At 43.2% G+C, this 20,362-nt stretch overlaps 1 protein-coding gene and 1 long non-coding RNA gene across 3 annotated transcripts in view; one reads left to right on the plus strand and one right to left on the minus strand.

The window, feature by feature from the left end:
* The window catches only part of adamts9 (ADAM metallopeptidase with thrombospondin type 1 motif, 9), a 306,177-nt gene that overhangs the window by 38,665 nt on the left and 247,150 nt on the right, over nucleotides 1-20,362 (minus strand). For both annotated transcript variants that reach the window (XR_013576832.1, XM_078543655.1), the window contains exon 30: nucleotides 6,660-6,830. Coding sequence is in view for 1 of the 2 variants with exons in the window: in XM_078543655.1 (XP_078399781.1) it covers nucleotides 6,660-6,830 (171 nt within the window). In the remaining variant the exon portion in view is untranslated. The remainder of the gene's footprint in view (nucleotides 1-6,659; nucleotides 6,831-20,362) is intronic.
* LOC144681736 (uncharacterized) overlaps nucleotides 6,722-20,362 on the plus strand; it is a 56,983-nt gene continuing 43,342 nt past the window's right edge. Inside the window, exon 1 of the long non-coding RNA XR_013576833.1 lies at nucleotides 6,722-6,847. This is a non-coding gene — a long non-coding RNA (uncharacterized LOC144681736). The remainder of the gene's footprint in view (nucleotides 6,848-20,362) is intronic.

A 20,362-nucleotide genomic window follows, 5' to 3' on the forward strand; every position in this document is an offset into this window, starting at 1 on the left:
GCAACCAATACTGCCACCCTAACATAAATTACTTGAGGGCTGCTTCCTGCAAAGCAGGTGGCCCAAAATTGGCTTCATGCAGACCAAGCTGCCTATGGAGGTGTAGAGCAGTCCCAGCATCTCACCCAGAGTATGCAGATGAAGCTCAAGGACCCAATCTCTATTAATCCTCAGACCTCTTGCTACCCCACTATGTTTGGGCTCTGAGTTCAAATGTCCTAAATGGTATCATCAGCAGTAAGGTCTTCATTAAACAAGCAATTACGCCTACACATAACTTCCAGCACCTGTGACAAATTAATCACAGCTCTTACAGACAGATTAAAATAGAATCCACAATTTTTAGCTCTTTATTTATCTGGGTTAAAATGTATTTTAATCCATCTGTAACATTAATGTATAGATGGCTTGTATTGAGCCTTGCCAAGGTTTTAAAATAGTATTTTATTTTAGTTCCTCAACACTATCTTGGCTTGAATGTACATTAATAGCAAAGACAAAGGTGATACAAAAGAAGCAAGCCATACTAAATGTATTCCTTAGCATCTTTTTAAATTTACTAGGACCATTTCTTACTTTGTGAGTAATAAGGTTCAATGTATGATTGTTAAGTGCTTATGAGATAAAAGTTTACTTATTTTCAACATACCACAATATAATTTATCAAATTCTTGTACATTTAACTAGATCTGTGTTCTTCAAAGTGCTAACAAATGTCTGCATGGTATGTAAGGTAAATCACCAATGAGTAACTCTCGTTAATGAGCATGCTGTGCTGCTAAATTCTTTATTTTGTACAACTCTGAATGATGAAAGAAATTCAGTTTAGATAAAAGCTGTGTAGAACTAATCTAGAGTAATTGATGTGCAGTCAGTGGGGTGCATAAGGGGCGTATAGCCCCCTTAAACCAAATAAGCAGGAGAAAATTGAGTACACTCTATCAGTAAGCATAAGGGGCCACATTTCCTTCTGCTTGCAAAGAACTGGTTTTTACAAAAAAAAATTACAGTGGTGCAATAATGCTAGTTTGCTGTTTCATTCATGTTTATGCTTCTCTAAGAGTTTCAGCTGTTAAAATTGGCTCATGCAAATAAGCAAGAATCACAGATATTTGCTTTATAAAGGCCAGTGTTGAAAGACTTGTGTGGATTACCCAGAGGTATTTAAAGGAAATTGAGTGGTGAACTCCAGGTCATGCCTGGCATTAGTCAGGCATGAAAGAGTTCGCTGATGCACAGAATGAATGGATTAGGCATTTTCAGGTATCTACTAGTACAGCAGGAGATGAGGATGATCCAGGAGTACAGACGTTAAGGAGGTTAGCCTTGAAGAACAAGCCATACAGATAGAAGAACCAGTCCTTCTGTCACTGGCATAGTGTGACTACATTATGTATGACCTATAATGTGCACTGCAACAACTCAACAAGATTATTTATCAACAGTTTCCTCCCCAGAAGCAAGACCAACAAGAGCCGTAATATTGTTGGAACGCCATCACTTCCAAGTTCCCTTCCAAGTCACACACAATCCTGACTTGAGACATTTCTTCATCATTGAATTGATATCCTGGAACTCCCTACCACAGCATTGTGGGAGTAATATCATCTCAGGCGTGGCTCAAGAAGGTCCAACAGTACCTTCTCAGAGCAACAAGTGATAGGCAATAAGTTTGGTCATGCTGGTGTCACTCACATCCAGAGAATAAATAAAAGAAATAGAATAGGATGAAACTTAAAAAGAATATCAATGCAAATGGGATAGACAGGGGAAACATTAATTGACAAACCAGACCAACTACAAGAGGATAAATCCCCCAGGTCTGTAGATTATGCTCTCACACATACTCAAGGAAAATAGGCAGGAGATAGCAGAGGCACTTGTTTAAAATAAAAGTTTCATAGGAGAGGGGATAGTGCCAGAGGACTGGCAGACTGCTAATGCTGTTCTTATATACAAAAAGGGAGATAGAACAAAACCTGGGAACCATGGACCAGTCAGTTTAAAGCCAATGGTAGGATGGTGGAATCTATACAAAAGAAATGATGGAAGAGCATCTAGAGATTGGAAATATAATTTTAACAAAATAGGCAGCACGGAGTCCAAAATTCATGCTTAGCTAACCTGATAGAATTTTGTTACGAGGTAATGGAAAGATTGGACAAGAGTAATGCAGTAGATGTCATATATTTGGGTTTTGAAAAGGCCTTCGATAAAGTATTATGGAGTAGGCTCATTTCAAAGCTTGGTCAGGGTACAAATGGTAGAATGGATAGCAAATTGGCTGAAAAGTGGAAAACAGAGAGTACAGGTAATGGGTAGTAATTCTGACCAGAGGAAAGTAGAAAGTCATGGATCAGTGATGTGACCAATGTTACTTGTAATTTACGTAAATGATTTGGACATAGTAACCCAATATCAAAATCTGCAGATGATACCAAACTATCGCTAGGAAGAATGCGAGATAACACAAGGTGACATTAGAAAACTTGTAGACTGGGTAGTTAAGTGGCAAATTAACTGTAACATAGATAAATGAGAGGTGATGTAGTTTGGTAGGAAAAATATTATCTATGCTTTAGAAAATAAGAAACTGAATTAGGTAGATGGTTTACAAATGAACAAATCTTTAAAAACAGCCCCACAGATCATCAAAGCAATTTAAAATGCTAACAAACCAATGGAATTTATTTCCAGGGGTACAGAATTCAACCATTGTGAAGTTATGTTAAACTTGTATAGGTTTCTGTTTGGGCAACACTTAGGAATACTGTGCATCATTTTACTCTCCATACTATAAAAAAACATAAAAGTACTGGAGCAGGTACAAAAGAAGATTTGCAAGGATGGACCCAGAATTGAAAGACTACAGGTATCAGGAAGGATTGGACAGATTTTTGCTTTAGGAAAGAGAAGACTTAGAGATGAGCTGATGGAGGTCTTTAAAATTATAAATGGGTTGGACAGAGTAAATGGTGAGAGAATGTTTCTACTCAGGGAGAATTCAAAACTAGTGGAAACAAATACAAGGTAGTTATTAATAAATCCAATGGGGAAATAAGGAGATATTTCTTTACTTGAAGATTAGATGGAGTAAATGTAACTCATTGCAATTGTTTGGTTATGTAGGCTAGAAGGCAAGGGTGAGAAAATGTACATATTCACCTTTAATTGATTCTTAACAAACTGAAAGAAAATTTATCTTTCAGTAAAGTAGAACAGTCCCTGGATAAATTATAAGATTGTGGGCAAATATTACAGAATTATTATTCTACTAATGCAGTAAATTAATATATGTTAATACCTTACCCTATAAGCATTATTGCTTACTGCAATAAAGAAATACTTTGCAGAATCACTTACCTTTTCTTAAACAAAATACACAAAAGTCACAACAATTACAACTTAAGATGGTACGTTTGTACCAAAGAAACAGAAATTAGAAAATGCCTTTCAGTGTTGCGGGTTTATAGAATTAAAATCAATTTGGAAAGGAAAACATTTTTACAGTTTCTTTAACAGTGTAAAATATTATAATATCTCATTGGAGTGTTATCAAATAAAATTTGACACCGAGTCACATAAGGCAATATTAGGGTTGATGACCAAATGCTTTGTCAAAGAGATATGTTTTAAAGGAGAAAACAGGTGCGGAGATGAGGAAATATTTAGGGAGGCAATTCCAGAACTTAGGGCCTAGGGCAGCTGAAGGTACGGCCACCATTGGTGGAGCAATTAAAGTGGTGATGCACAAAAGTCCAGAATTGGAGAAGCACTGATATCTCGGAGGATTGTATGGTTGAAGGAGTTTCCAGAGATAAGGAGGGCCAAGGCAACAGAGGAATTTGAAAACAAGGATGAGAATTTTAAAATTGAGATGCTGCTCAACCAGAAGCCAATGTATTTCAGAGAACACAGAGATGATGAGTGAACAGGGCTTGGTGCGAGCTATGAAGGAGCTGAAGGTTATGGAGGATGCAAGACAGCCAGTACTGCATTGGAAAAGTTAAGTCTAGAATTAACAAAGGCATGGACAAAGAGTTTCAGCAGCAGATGAGCTGAAGCAAGGGCAGAGTTGGGCGCTGTTACAGAGTTGGAAGTAGGTGATTAGTGATGGTGGGAATATTTAGTCGGAAGCTCATCTTGGGGTCAAGTATGACATGAAGGTTGTGAACAATCTAGTTCGCTATCAGTTTCCAGGGAGGGGAATGGAGTTGGTGGGTAGGCAACAGAGTGTGTGGTAGGGAACTGAAGTCAATGGCTTTGGTCTTCACAATATTTAGTTAGAGGAAATTTCTGCTCATCCAGTATAGATAGAGACAGTACAAGGATCGAGAGAGATAGTTGTGGATAGGGATGGGTGCTGTCAGTCCACATATAGGGTGGAATCTAATCCCACCCCCCACCCCCACCCTTCTCCCCAAGAATGGACTGGAAGTGGTGGGGTGGGGGGAGGGGGTGAGGGAGCAGTAGAGTTGGGAGGAGGTTGGCAGGGGGATGGACTGTCACCATGCTGACTACATCCCCCCTCTGCCCCCACCCCCCCAATTAAGTCAGGGCTGGGGAGAGTTGAGGATGGCCTTTCAGCCGAACAGCAAATTGAGGCCATTGATCAGGCATACACGACATGGAGAGGCCACTCAGTAAAAGTCATCAGCCTCCCTACGCTCAGGTGGGGCCCTCCTCATCGGGCACCTTGTGGCCAATAGAAGACTCCCCACTGGTGAGGGCACCTATCAGCGCGAGGGTCTGCCTACTGAAACCCTCCCCCACCCCCGTCCCTCACCAGGGCCTGCTTGACTAGCCCTGGCAAACCTTACCAACTTACCTGCACTCCGGGGCCTCCTCCATACTGGCTGCTCCGGGGTCTGCTGTATTTCCAGCAACAGTCCCTGCTCCTGGCAAGGACTGAAGGGCTGCCAGCCCTGTGTCTGGCTGGCAGCTCTTGGAGGCAAGACCTCCGTCCTTAAAGGCAAAGGAGCCATGACGGGATGCGGTTAACTGCCTGACTGACATTAAATTCCATTGGAGCTTTTGAAAATGGTTGCTGTGAGGTTGCCCCCAGCTTTCCGGCCAGTGGGCAGGGTGACCACTGTGGCCATTAAATTCAGTACATGGAACCAGACATGTTTTCACACTCTTTCATCTTTTGCTTTCCATCTGGATATGCTTTTCTTCTATAAAGAGGAGTAATTTAATGCAGGATTTTTATAACAAAGGAATATAGTTTTCATGAATTTCATTATTTTATATAGATATGTTCCTTTTTATGGAAATACTGTTTGTCTACTGGCACTTAGTTAAAAATCTGAACCATTTAAAAGGTATTTAATTTTAAGATTTTGTTCAAAATATAAGAGTTGAGACATAAGGGGTTTCTGCAATCTTTGTTTTTAATTCTTTTCATTATCCCTTAAAACTCAATGGTTCATCAGTCACTGATGTTCTTTAAGAAACTGTAAGTATGGTCAAATTAAAAACAGACCGAGGATCACATTGCATGTCAGGCTACTCTGACCTTGGTGCCATTTTCTAAAATTTTTAAAGCACACCCCTACACATCATTTCTTTACAAATTATGCATGAATCTGCAGGAAAATTCTCATGCTGTGGTTTAAATTAGGCTTGGTGCTCTTTTAATTCTCCAAAAATATTGGCTGTATACAAAATAAACATTTCTTTTTTTTTACTTATTCATTTTATAGTTTATAATCTTTAGATAGGAATGCAATTTATTCAAACAAATGGGGTATAAATACAAAAATTCAGCTAAGAATTTTGGCATATGCATATTGCACATCTGCAGTAGATTAATACAAATTTCCAGCAAAAAAAAGATCAGATTAATTTGTGGCCATTTTCCTTGGAAATATGCCTGTGAAATGTTACAAATGTTCAGAGCATGGACGAATTTGCTTGCAGCCTGGAATTTTTTAACAAAGCAATGTGACACATCTAGCATAGCCGACCATAATGGGCTCTTTAACTGATTCCAGGTGCTGGAAGCGAAAATAGACTGAGGGGAGATAAAAGCTCATTTAAAAAATAAAGACAAAATTAGCTTGTAATCAAACTATGGACTTTAGATTGTTTGTGACCTACTTTGAGATGAATTGCAATTTCTTATGTAGTGTTAAAAATGATAAATGTAAATTACATTCTCAAAACACCTTCACAATATATTTATCTAGGAACTAGTTCTTGTTTAAGTTTTTTCATCACTGCCATGCATTTCAGTAAGTTGTACAGTTTGAAATCTTGAAAATAAATCTGTTTTATTAAATAGATAAACATAGGTTATCTGGTATTTTATATTTAGAATGTATCAGATATTATTGAACTCTAATACCTAGAAATGTTAGGTTGAATTAGTCTTTCAAGCTGAAAAATATGTAAATCTTTGTACCTTCACTTAAATAACCTCTAAAGAGATATAGAATTGGATTTATCCTAATTTCTATGCAGCAGAGATTTTCGTTCCTCTAACTTTTCCGCTCCTTGGCCATATGTCAAACATCCTCCTAACCACATGAAGCCAGCCATCTGATCCTAGTTTACAAATCACACCTCAAGTAAGACTGGTGCATGCCAGGAACAGTGCCTTTCTCTTGTTTATTCTGAACAGTGCTATTGCTGTCTGCTGCAGCTGTTGTACTTACTTTTTGCCATTCTTCTACGTGCCAGCTATAATGCAAACATTCTCCAGTTTGACAGCGCTGAATTGAAGCAGGTTTCGTAGATTGGCTGCAGTGAGAATCTTCAATGCTCTGGTTTGCGATCTGACAAAAGACTTCTCGTTGCTGAATTCCACTTCCACATAAAGCTGAGCACTGCAGAATTTGAAAAGGTAAGTGTCGGTATGAAACCTATTGTACCTTAATGCAAATTTAATTTAAGCTTTCTTTATTAAATTGTCTATATTATGCTCCTTCATAAACTAAAATTGCTGATTCTTCACTGTATTAATATGGTACATCTGGTCAACAGAAGCATACTGTATTACTATTCGCACTATAACATTTGAATGTGACAATAGTGTCTAGAAGACAGAACTAATCTGAGAAAATTCAAGCACTATTTATAAACAAAATAATATTATGATAAGTTTATAATTTATAACATAGTTATATTTTATCTTAAGGTAAGAAATCTAAGTATATTATTTCACATTACGCACAAGTATTTGGTGCAGCATTATTCATTTGCCTTTATGACGTCTATTTTTAAAAACAGTACTCTAACAGGGTCCTACACAGCCTTTTGCCCTTTTGCAGAACTCTTGGCTTTTGGGTAGAACAAAACTCAATTCGTTAAAATCAGCAAAGCAAACTTCTGGACGTTAACCATGTACTTCAAAATGAATTAAATTAATAAACACTAGAATAACTTACATCAATAGTTAAGAGCACTTACTTAAATTACTTCAGCAACTTGCAATCACTGCTGTAATTTATATCAGTCAGGAATCTGGGAACTCTGCCCAGTACATGGGGGAGGGTAAAAATACTTTTTGGTCTTTTTGCTGTAGCAACAAAAATCTTTCTGAAGTAAGAGTCTGTTAAGCCACATAAAACCTATCTAGTCTACAACCTTTTTTGGAACAATTAAAATTCAAGTTATTCTAAATGTTGCAAGTAGAACACATTATGTTTTCTGATTTGCGTTAAAATTATGACATGCCCTGTGGTCTTTACTTTTCAAAGTACTAATGACATTTTGAATTTATTGATAGATTAGCTTTACCAGTAACTTTCCTTGAAACTGTAGGAACTGTACACCAGAAAGTCGTCTACTTGTCTATGTCAAAAGTGCAAGTAGCACGGGTTTCTTCAGAAAGGTTTAAACAGGATGTTTAAAAAGTGTAAATAGTAAATGGTACTGATTTGCTTTAAACTGTACTTAAACCAGAAAGGCCATATTTAATTTCAAAGTCATATATGGTTTCCAGCTGTGCATGTGTCAAGTTCTATTTTCCTTTTGCTCAAATTATGGATGAAATACGTATGTTCCACTGTAATTCTCAACTTGCTATAAAAAAAACCATGGGAATTGTGAAATATACATTTCCTGAGAATGCATTTTCATTAGCATTGAAGAAAAAACAGCAATCAATTTGAATCTCCAATAGGATCTGGGGCTGGATTTTATGGTCCCTGGCAGCGTGTATTTTTGGCAGGGTTGGGGAGGGGGGCATGTAAAATATGATGTGTGGGTAGCCCACTTCCTTCCCACCCTCTCCCGACCTGGTCCCCATAACACGGGGCATGGGTATTAATGATCACTTAAGGACTTCAATCCGCCTCCGCTGCCATACCAAGCTGGGCAATGGAAGGCAGGTGAGAGTAAGGGCAAGGAGGAAAAGGGTGGTACATCCTTTGGGAGTTGCCCTGCTGTGCATCAGGAGCAATACTTAAGATAGTACCCAAACCCCCCATTTTGTGCCTGCTCACATGGCCTCCAAAACTCGCCTACCACCCCCCCCGACAACCGGCCAGGATGCTGATCCCTCCCCACCCAAAAGATGCGGGACTTACCTGGGTCCAGTTGCCACTGATCTTCTTTGTGGGACTGTTTGCTGAGTTCTGGTGCTGCTGGGACTACAAAAGCTGCTGGCCAATCAGATTGCTGGCAGCTCAAGGGTGAGACTTCTTTCCACTGAGGGACGGAGGTCCCACTCTCGGGTAGTTAAGGTCACTCACAGCATCTTATTGCTGCGGGGCTAAAATCAGAAACTGACTGACTTTTCTAAAGGGGGGAGCAAGCAATATCATCCCCTCTCCCTGCACGCCCCCATAAAATTCAGCCCCTAGTTTTCATGTTGGAATATTTATTGATCCATCTGTAGAACACTGAGTATTTGGGGCAAATGGATTGAGTGACATTTGTGAAAAACTCAATTTACGAATATGACCCCACATGCCCTCATCCCTATGCAATACATTTTGTGTAGGCAAGGTTATCAAGGAATATGGAACAAAGACATGTAATTGGAGTTGAGGTACAGATTAGCTAAGATCTAATTGAATGGCAGAACAGCTTTAATGGGCTGAATGGCTTACTCCCATTCATATATTCCACCATACCAGTAGCCATACATATGTATGCTTTGTTTTGAGGGTGCAGATGCTGTGCCATGATAATGCTAGTGTATGTTCAGGCGCCACAGGGAATGCTGTTACATTCAGAACAGATGTTAAATTCTAATGCTAAATTGTCCAAGTCCACGTCTGTGAAAAGATATCTCACCATTAGCAGTGCATAGCTGAAATTCGTGGTCAATGTGCCTGTGATTTTCTGATACATGCACTTTGTTCCATGTGAATTTATGTACTTAGGCAGAAACAGAAAAGCGAAATGGCTCAGTGGGTGGGGGTTGTGCGGGGGCGGACAGGCACGGGCCCGATCGGCGCAGCCATTTTACATCGGCGGGCCAATTAAGGCCCGCCCAGCATGTCGCCCGCCCAGAAGCGCTGAGCACTCCCTGCACGAGAGAGCACAGAAATCTCCCTGAAGTTTTAAAAGGTTAATAAAGTGGAGAAATAATTTTTATGACATGTCCCCTCATGTGAAACTGCCACATGAGCTGGGACATGTGCATTAATTTTAATAAAAATTTGTGTGAAAATTTAAAATCATTCTTGAAGCCTCATCCCGACAGTGGATGAGGTTCCATGAAAAACTCGAAGGCCTACTGGGCTCTTCGCCTGCCCGCCAACCTTAAGGTTGGATGGGCAGCTCAGGTAATTGCTTAATTGTCTTTTTAAATGGCCTTAATAGGCCTCTGACAGTTTGGTGGGCGCATAGCCAAATCGACCGCGTGCCCGCCGAACTGAAAATCTAAATGACGTGCGGTGACGTCGGGAAGCACGCCCGACGTCACCCCACGTCATTTTATGCCTCAGTGAGCGGGCCCCGCCCTCGCTCGCCGAGCCGAAGATTCAGGCCAGTGTGTTAGTTGTCACAGAAACTGTACCATGAAAAGTGCAAAATTGCAAGTAATGTGAAAATGAAATAAAATAGGCAAAGAAACAATACAAAAATAGATTAGCGACCTACATAAAGTGTTCAACTTCATATTGGATGAAATAAAACAGACAAAAAACTGATTTCAAAAACTTGTATTTTTATCAAGCCCATAATATATTGTAAAGAAAATGTTGCAATGCTCCATTAACATACATAATGCCTATAATTTCCTGAATTTCATGCAGAAATTACACCAAAATTTACACTGGTTTCTGCATCACTCTTGCCAGTGTGGACTTAAGGCAAAATTTCCTGCAGTGCTTATTTGTTTGTGCTGGAACATAGAAACCAGCATAAAACAAGTGTGAATGATGTGCTTTTATCGGGACAATGGCAAGTGGGCAGGTATGTTCTGTTATGGCACCTCACATGTAGGCTTTTTGCTTTGGCTGTTAACTCTTCCTCTTCCATTATTATAAGAAAGGCAGCATTGCAGGTTCACAAAGTGACTAAAAACGCTAACAGAGCACTAGGACTTGTTTCTAGCAGTTTGGAATTCAAAAAGAGTGAAATTTTGTTAAACTTGTGTAGGACACTGGTCAAACCATACTTAAAGAATACTGTATACAGCTCTGGTTTCCATACTACAAAAAGGACATCAAAGCACTGGAGAGAGCATGAAAAAGATTTACAGGGATGATACCCGAGAGATTACAGCTACTGGGAAAGACTGAACATGTTGTGGCATTGTACATTAGAAAAGCCAAAACCTATTGAGGCGATGCACCTGATAAAGGTCTTTAAAGTTATGAATGTGTTGGACAAGGTAGGTGTGGAGAGATTGCTGGGATTGGATTTTGCAAGGGCCCCAGGGAGCAGGCTGGGAGGTAGGGGAGGTGGGGGCAAGGGGTAAAATCAGTGAGGTAGTGGCGATGGCATGTCCATTACCTTCCCACCACTGCTGGCATTTTACCAGTGACAGGGAAAGTGGTGGATGGCCTGGCTGACCTTAGGCTGAAGGCCCTTAAGTGGCCATTTAAGAGCCACATGGGCCTCTTCCTGCCGACACTGGTGGGTGGGCACTTTGCCATCTCGGGAGACCTCAGGTGGCCTCCTTGTGGGCTCGGAAGGGCCCCCAGCCAGCGGTAAGGGCCGCCCGAGCTGATAGATCTCCCTACCCTCATAATCAATGTCCCCTGCCAGTTATCAGGTGACTTCAGGTTATACTGTACCTAAATCTTTGGGAGTATATATTTATGTAAATCGAAGAAATCTACATGATCTCTTGCATGGGCGATGGAACTATGTAAATAAGAGAGAGTGAGTTTGGCGGGTGGTCTTGAAAGTGGTGTAAACAGTCAAGGAAATTTGTGCATCATGATATATTGGCATAAAGCGAGTGTAAATCAGTTACTCACAAATGTTCCAGGAGGAAAAAGGTGCAAAACCGATCCTAAGCCAAGAAACATGTATGGAAGTTTAGAGTGAACAACAACCATTGATGTTCTTAACACTGTCTTAATAATGCCTAAAATGTTGTTACATTTAGACTGCAGTGCTTGTTGCGATTGTAAAGGAAATAGATATTTGTTTTTTTAATAAATATAAAAACAGGTTCATTATATCAGGGTTGATATTAACTGCCCCCACAACAGGTGGAAATGAATGGGGAGGAGGGGTGTAAAAATTAAAAATCAGGGAATGTGTTCCCAGCCCGCCATTTTTAAGCTGCAAGTTGTGTGGCATGCATGTGCCCTGTCTTTGTGATAGGCAGAAAACGTCATTACAATATTTAAATAGGATCTCCACAGTGCATTTGGAAGCCTGATTTAAACTTTACAGCTGCTGGCTGGCTTTCTCAGTGCCCGGGAAATCTGGCACCTAACGGAGACGGATGCAGCTGATTGTAGTAGGTTTGTACATTCTAGAGAACTCTGTGTGGGCCAGGATGAGCAGCAGCACTTTCCCTGGTATACCGTGTGTGTGTGTGTATGTGTGGGTGTGGGAAGTGTTTCCTAATTTCACTCGTTTTTAAATTTTCTTCGTTTCATAGTCTTTGATATTTGTGCCAGGGGAATTGTTAATGGCAGTGAAACCTGAAAATATGGGAAAGGCAGTGGTCCACAGCAATTGTTTTAAAAAAACTTACCACTTGTTGCTTAGCGTTAGGCCATGGTGACTGCTGAAGAAGAGCAAGCCTGACTCCTGATTTGCAATAACTAGTTTCCAAGGGGGACCTAGACATTCAGCGCCATGTTTCCATATGCAACGGGCTTAATGGGTTGTGCACAGGATTCATATGTGCATTTTCTTTATCATGCACCAAATTTGCCTATTTCACAAATGATTTGTCATCAGAGGGTGAGGATTTATTACATTATAGCCTTTTCTCACAAGGCAATCTGTTTTTCAGAATTAAACATGTTTCTAATGTAAAGTTAGCAATAATATATGGAAACAGCATGTTATTGTGTCGGAACAGGATGTTCTAACTTAGTTCCAATTTAAAATGTGGGAATTAAACTGGTACTTGCAATTTCTAGCTTTTGGAACTCAAACTGTTTTCAATTTAATGGGTTCGCTTCAACCATATTCTGCCATCATGTGGTGTACACTCTCACATCTGTCACTGTCATCTTTCCTGTGTTTTATACTTGGGAATAAGCATTTCCTGAGAGAAAACCACAAAAAATTGGCCCAAAATATACTATGTTGATTCCATGGCTGACTTGGTTTAGTATTGTGTGTACTGGGTCAGAATACATATATAAAATTAGGCCCTGTATCTCTTGGTCATTTTTGTTGAACGGGTCACAATGTTTCCTGGTAGAAAGAGCAAGGACCTCTTCACAAGTGCTTGTTATGATGGGTATTATGTTTGACCAGGCACTAATGGCACAATGTGTCCTGGTGGCTGGAGATGGAGAAGTTGGCAGTGAGGTGAAGCCTGAGACGGGCCACCTTGGTGGGATGTTTGAGACCTTCGATGCTAATTTTATTGCAGCACTGCTTCTGTTGCCTTCACTGTTTTGGGGGCCAGGCTGATGAAGATCATAGATTGGATAAGGCAGTGATCAGTCAAGCAGTTGTCAGTACTCGTCATGATGCAGGTGATGTGGACATGTCCGTGATGTAGTCGAGCAAGTGGCAGCGCTTGGACTGGGGTGTTGCTGTGAGGTCTTGTGTTTGTCTCACTGGTGAAAAAGGGTGATGGTTATAACAGGTCGTGTCCGAGATATTTGGTCAGGGGGAGGTCTCCTTTGGAATTTGTTTTCCATTTTCCTTCCATGCCTATTGTATCCTTCCGGAGATTCATGTCCTTCCCAACTCTGGCATTGAGATCTCCGTAGAGGATCAGTTTGACGCCTGCTGGGATTGACCTCAGGCTGGGGATTGCTCTAGGTTAGTGTAGAATCCCTCCTTGGTCTTGTCTGTTGTCTCATGTGTAGGAGCATATGCGCTGATGACTGTGGCATGCTTATTCCTCATTAGGGTGAGCCGCTCAGTCATGAGGTGCTTGTTTATCCAAGAGGGGGCGTCGCTGAGGCACCTACAAGCTCATATTTTATGGCAAAGTTCACCTCATGGAGGTGTCATTCACTTCTGGAAGGCCCTTCCAGAGGCCTGTCTCTTTCCTTCTCCTGAAAGAAGTGTCCCACTTAAGGCAGCATTGTCGATGTCCAGGCACCTGAGTTCCTGAACTATGATGGCGGTGTGGTGCTTATGTCTGTCACTGTTGGCTTGTCCATGAAGGTCCTGACTTTCCAGGTCCGAAACTTCATTTCGACCAGTGCGTAGAAGGTGCCTGTGTGAGAGTTTTTTGATGTGGCGTGATAATTGCACGCTAACTACCACACGGTCTTGGCAGAACGGGGCCTTGGAGGTCGGGCTCTACTGTGAGACATTAACATGATCTGTGCTGGATGATATGCAGATGCATATGTATCCTGTGGCCAGTAGCAGACTGAAGCTGAAACAGTCGAACCTGTAACCTGACACAGACTCAAGTAGGAGACAGAAGTCTCTCACTCACTGCAATGGTGGGGGAAAGGCAGGAGACTGACCCAAAATACTTTAAGGGCAGAATTTTTCCCTTGTCAGGCGGGCGCGCACCCGACTCACGTGAGAGAAAAATAGTGCGCGATATTTCAGTTGGCAGGCACGCATGAGAGGCAGCAGCACGCCCGCCGACAATTAAGAGGCCTATTAAGGCCCCTAAATCAATTAACTGAATTGAATTTTTCGCTGGCCATCCAACCTTATGGTTGGCAGATGGGCAAAAAGGCCAAGTGGCCTTTGCACTTTTTGCGGAACCTCATCCACGAGCAGGATGAGGTTTCGACCAGTGATTTTAAAAAACTTTTAAAACTCATTTTTAACATGTCCCTGCTCATGTGACTTTGTCACATGAGGGGGCATGCTTTCCTTAATTTTAAAATCCTTATTTATAAAGTTAAAAATCTTCAGCTCCCTGAGGCAGCTCTGCACCTTCAGGGAGCTTTCAGTGAGCACACCTGCGTGCATGCGCTGACTTCCATGCTTGCCCTCCTCCACGCCCCCCTGACCAGGCAGCGCTGAGCATTTCAGAGGCCGAGAAAGATTCATGAAACCCAAGAGCTCTCAACCTCTTCTTCTCTGTTTGTGCAGGAAAAGTTACGGCACAATAGGGGACAGAGGGAGAAGACGGGAGGGGCCAGCCCGACTTCAAGAGCTTGATTGGCTTTGAGGACAACAGGGTAATCTGGTCAGCAGGCTGCCTCCACTCCTGCTGCGAATGTCGGGGGAGCACTTAGAAGAAGTGTTAGGGAAAGGAAAATTGAGAACTTTTGATTTCACATGTGGTTTATTTGGGATGTAGTCCTTAAGCCTGTGCTTGCCACCACTGCCTCCGCCTCCCCCTAACACCATCTTCTGAAAGACATCCAAGGCTGGGTCTACTTGTCCTAGAATCAGGCATGTGCAGGGAGGCAAAGGTCTTTGCCAAGACCCTTGCGAGCCATATGCAAGAATTCTCCTGCGCACACTGAGCCTTTACCCTTTACACTCTTGTCTGTCCTAGGGCCCTAGCATTGTAAATAATACATGCTGGGGTTCCTCTTCAGTTGTCCAGTTGAGCTGACCTGCATCTCCGCCCACCCCTGATGACCAAACTCTCATGCAGCATCTTGAGAGCTCCACCATGAGGTCCTGCATTGTTGCTTGCAGCAATGGTCATCATCACCTTCTAGGCCAAGTCAAATACCTTTCCCCTCCCTCCCTCATAATGACTGAGACCCTGGGGATCACTTTTTACCTCCCCATTTCAACCCTCCCACATTCGCCTGCACGGGACGGAGGGTGATGGGGAAGTCCCTTACCTTCCTGAGGATCCCTCCCCATTACAATAGACCCGCACCCCACCATTCTGCTGATCTCTAGAATTTGCTTCTCATCCCACTTCCCCTCCAACAACCCTCAGCATCCCTTCACCTGACATCGCAGGACCCTCAACCTCCCACTGCCCGCTTTAACCCTCACCATCTCTTCCTATCACCATTCCCTGAGTATGTCCCCCCAGGACATATCTATTGACAGCACAGACCCCTCCCTCTGAACCCCTTCCCCTCTTCACCCCCCCCCCCACATGCCCCTTCACACCTGCACACACACCCCCATGCCCCTTCACACTTGCACATACCCCCATGCCCCTTCACACGTGCACACACCCCCAAGCCCTTTCACACTTGCACACTCCCCCATGTCCCTTCACACTTGCACACACCCCCATGCCCCTTCACACTTGCACACACCCCCATGCCCCTTCACACTTGCACATTCCCCCACGTCCCTTCACATTTGCACACACCCCCATGCCCCTTCACACTTGCACACACCCCCACGCCCCTTCACACTTGCACACTCCCCCATGCCCCTTCACGCTTGCACACACCCCCACGCCCCTTCACACTTGCACACTCCCCCATGCCCCTTCACGCTTGCACACACCCCCACGCCCCTTCACGCTTGCACACTCCCCCATGCCCCTTCACACCTTCCCATGCCACTTTGCATCCGCACACCCTCCATGCCCTTCACATCTGCATAGCCCCCTTGCCACTTCACACCTGCACAGCCCCATGCCTCTTCATACCCACACACCCCCTATGCCCCTTCATACGTGCACGCCCCCCATGCCCCTTTGTATCCGCACACCCAACCCCTCATGTCCTTTCACACCCACTTCCCCCCCACCCGCACTCCAGCATGGCTCTTCCCAGCCTTCTGCTCCATACCAGCTCACCCATTCCACGACCCCCGCAGCATCTCTCTTTCCCTTACCCACCCCCCTCTAGGCCTCCACACCAGTCCTACCTCTTCACTCATCTTCTCCCTGTCTATTCCCCATCCCAGTATAGACTATTGCTGCCCAACTGTAACACATGCAGCTGTCCACCTGCAGCTTGAATATCCAACTCCTGGAAGAAGCTGCAGCTTGAAGATCCAAACCCAGGAAGATGCTGCTTGTAGGTTCACCTCCTGGAAGAAGCTGCTGGTTGAAGATCCAGCTCCTGGAAGCTGCTGCGCTGAGAACACCCACCTCCTGGAAGCTTCAGTGAGAAGATCCAGATGGTTGATGCTCCACCCACCCACTGCTGCATGAGATGTTCCAGGGTCCGGTCACTGGAGGCCTCCATCTTCCAATCTTTGCAATCAGAAGAGACCTTCTTGCAGGTAAGTCCAACGTTTGCATATTACGTTGATACAGACGTGTTCTGGACTGGTGTGAAAATGCGCTGGTGGCGCGGATGATTAGGCGGGTGGCGATACTGGTCAGGCCTTCATCTATATTCCATTAATAGGGTGCAAAACAGTTTCACACTAGCCATTGGTGGGAATGGTGACCCACCACAATGGGCGGGCGTGCAGCAGCCCTGCTGTCATTTTACAACTGCAGGAAACCGATTTTTCAGCTCTGACCCCATTATCCACCCCCGTCTGCAATTAAACCCACCGCCGGTGGGGGGTGTCTGGAAAATTCCACCCCCTGTCTTCAACTTGAATGTTCTCACTAATCAGCCCACTTCAGTCTTGGCACCATCTTGATCCGAAGAGAGGTTGAAAAATTTAAGCCACTTGACAGTTGAAAACAATAAGGCCTCTGGACCAGATAGAATCCTTGCTGAAATTCTGAAACAGTGGAGATACAGTCCTGGTACGGCTGCTCAACCTCATATCCTTCATCTGGGAAACAAAGCAAATAGCGGGAAATCTCAGGGTACGTTGTGATCATGACTATATTCAAGAATGGAGACAAGCCCAATTGTAGTAGCTACAGAGGAGTCTCCCTGCTGTCTGTCACAGGGAAGATCATAGCAAGGATCCTCCTCAACTGCCCGCTCCAAGTGGCTGAGGAACTCCTTCCAGAGTTGCAGTGCAGTTTATACCCATCAAGAGGCACCACAGACATGATCTTTATTGCACGGCAAATTCAAGAAAAGTGTAAGGAACAGCACAAGCTGCTATACATCGCATTTTTCAACCTCGCAAAAACCTTTGACTGTCTCCTGTGAAGGCTTATGGAGTATCCTCCTCAAATTTGGCTGCCCACAGAAATTTGTCACCATCCTCTGCCGACTCCACAATGACATGCCAGCTGTGATCCTTACGAGCAGAACCACCACAAACCATATCTCAGTGAAGGCTGGGGTCAAGCAAGGCTGTTTCATTGCACCAACTCACTGCCCCAGTTTCCTCACTTCCAGCAAATTACCCACAGATGTGGAGATAATCTACAGAAGAAACAGGAAACTGGTCAACCAACGCCAATCCTAAACCAAAACCACTCTTAACCTCAGTCACAGAGCTTCAGTATACAGATGACATTTGTGTGGGAGCTCACTCAGAAACTGAGCTCCATATCATTGTTGATTCCTTATGTGAAGCATTTGAGAAAAAGGGCCTTTCACTTAACACGTGGAAAACTAAGGTCCCCTCCCAATCAGCTTCCACAGCACAACACCAGCCCCTGTTGATTAAGATCAACAGTGAGATCCTGAAAAACGTGAGCCATTTTCCATATCTTGGGAGCCTCCTCTCAAGGAAGGCAGACATAAACAACAAAATTAATCATCACCTCCATTGTGCCAGCTCAGTCTTCGGCTGACTAGGGAAAAGACTATTTGAGGACCAGGATCTCAAAGTCGAGACTAAGGTCATGGTTTACCATGCCACAGTGATTCCCAGATTCCTGTATGCTTCGGAGACTTGGACAACCTACAGTAGGCACTGCAAAATGCTGGTGCCTTTGCAAGATCCCCCGAATCAATGGCAAGAAAGGCAGTCCAACAGCAGCATTCTCTCTCAAGCAAACATGCCCAGCATTGAGACACTAATCACTGAAAACCAGCTCTGCTGGGCAGAACATGTGGTTGGTATGTTGACCCATACTCCCTCAGCTCAGGTTGTGGCAGTAAACTCCCAGGAGGACAGTAGAAGCATTTCAAGGATGTCCTCAAAGCATCCCTGAAGAAGTCAAATATCCCCACTGACTCATGAGAGATCCTAGCTTGTGAACAACCAAAATGGAGAAGGCTCATCCGGTAAGGCACTGAACACATCCAAATACTTCTTCTGGAGTGTGTAGAGGCGAAGTCGAGGTGTTGGAGACGGCAAACAAACTTCCAAACAATCCATCTACCCAACCCAACAAGAACTATTCCCCCTGCATGTGGCATCTGCAGATTGTGCATGGGACTTATCGGCCATCTCAGAACCCATCACACTGGAGTGAAAGCACTCCTTGATCCCGGGGGACTGCCTAAGAGGAAAGATGTATAAAGTGTTACATTGACCAGTGAAGAAAAATTTCAATTTTTTCTAATTTTTTTATTTTGGTAGGTTGCCTTTTACCATGCATTATCCTTGAACCTTAGCAGTCTGGGTGGAAACCTATGGCAATTGTCACTGATATTAGTGATTGATTCATGAGCAACACTGTCCAAGTGAAAAGAGCTGGTCAATGCCACTTGTCCACCTGGTGAATAATGAATGAAACTTTATAGGTAGGTGCATATGATTGACGGGAAAAGCTATAATTCAAAACCAAATAATAGTGCCAAATAGAAAAGTGCTGAAATATGTGTTACATCTCATGGAATAAATTAGTGGTGAATGGTAAGACTGCTGGACTGCAGTTATGAAACCGTATGTGCCAAGAAATCTCTTCCACTTATATCATATTTTTGACTTTACCTTTTAAATGAGTTTTCTCTCAAATTGATTGTGGTCTACTGTGCCAAGCACTACAGGGGAAATACACTGATTCTGCACTACCAATGGCAAGCCACACTTGACATGAGCATGGATTTAACATTCTCAACCCTTACTTCACCTCTCCCATGTCACATGGCACACACTCTTCAACTACAAGGCTTACCCCTTAATTTACTTACCTGTTTGCAAGTGATGTTGGTGCACAATGCTCACCGAGATAGGCTGCCAGAGAGGGCACCTGTTCTTGAAATCCCTCATCCCTTTTGAGGACTAAGTCAAGTAGCTAATATACACTCATTTATCTATTTCCCTGACAGATGGCAAGGTCGATGGCATCTTGCCAACGACCAGGTTAGTATTTGATGATTAACACCTTTTGAATCGTCACATGTACACACAACCTTCCATTCCCAACCTACATCGCTTTAATTTTAAAGGAGTAATCCATACCCATTCTTCCATCACCTTTCTTGAAGATCCACCATAGCAACTGCGGTCACAGCCGGAAGAAGATGACAATGATGAGAAGGATGTGGGGAGTTTTTTCTCTATTGGTACTTTATGACGATGATGAGGAGAATAAAGATTAGTCCACTCTCATTTCCAGCTGCTTCAAATTGCCCTGTTTTCCTCTGTCCTAACACACTCTAAACTGTGGCACTTGCTTTTTCTCTCCCACAGGCTAGCTTAGTGATTTTCACTGTGAGGAATTAAATAGCGAGGAATTGATAACACGTGATTCATTGAGCAAGAGGGACATGGAAGAGTGGAAAATAGGAAAAAATATGTATCCTTCATGGCTGAGGCTGAAGAGATGGTTACGAATGGCTTTGAAGTTGTGAGACCAAGAGCTCGTGGGCATTCACCCGAAAAGGTGAGCCTGAGGAACTTCATGCCTATTTACAGACTCTGAAGACACTCTCCCAGAGAATTTGAAACACAAACAGATCAGCCTTGATCTTATTGAATGGTGGAGCAGGCTTGAGGGGCCAAATGGTCTACTCCTGCTCCTATTCTGTATGTTCGTAAGTGCTTCTCTAAACTTAAACAGGCTTGCTTGGAGAGCTGTCAAATACTTGAGAAGGGAATTGAAATCAGACAGCCAGGTAACCCAATATTATGTTTATCTGTAAAATATGGACCA

Source organism: Cetorhinus maximus, chromosome 6 (assembly GCF_964194155.1).
Source record: "Cetorhinus maximus chromosome 6, sCetMax3.hap1.1, whole genome shotgun sequence".
Taxonomy (NCBI): domain Eukaryota; kingdom Metazoa; phylum Chordata; class Chondrichthyes; order Lamniformes; family Cetorhinidae; genus Cetorhinus; species Cetorhinus maximus.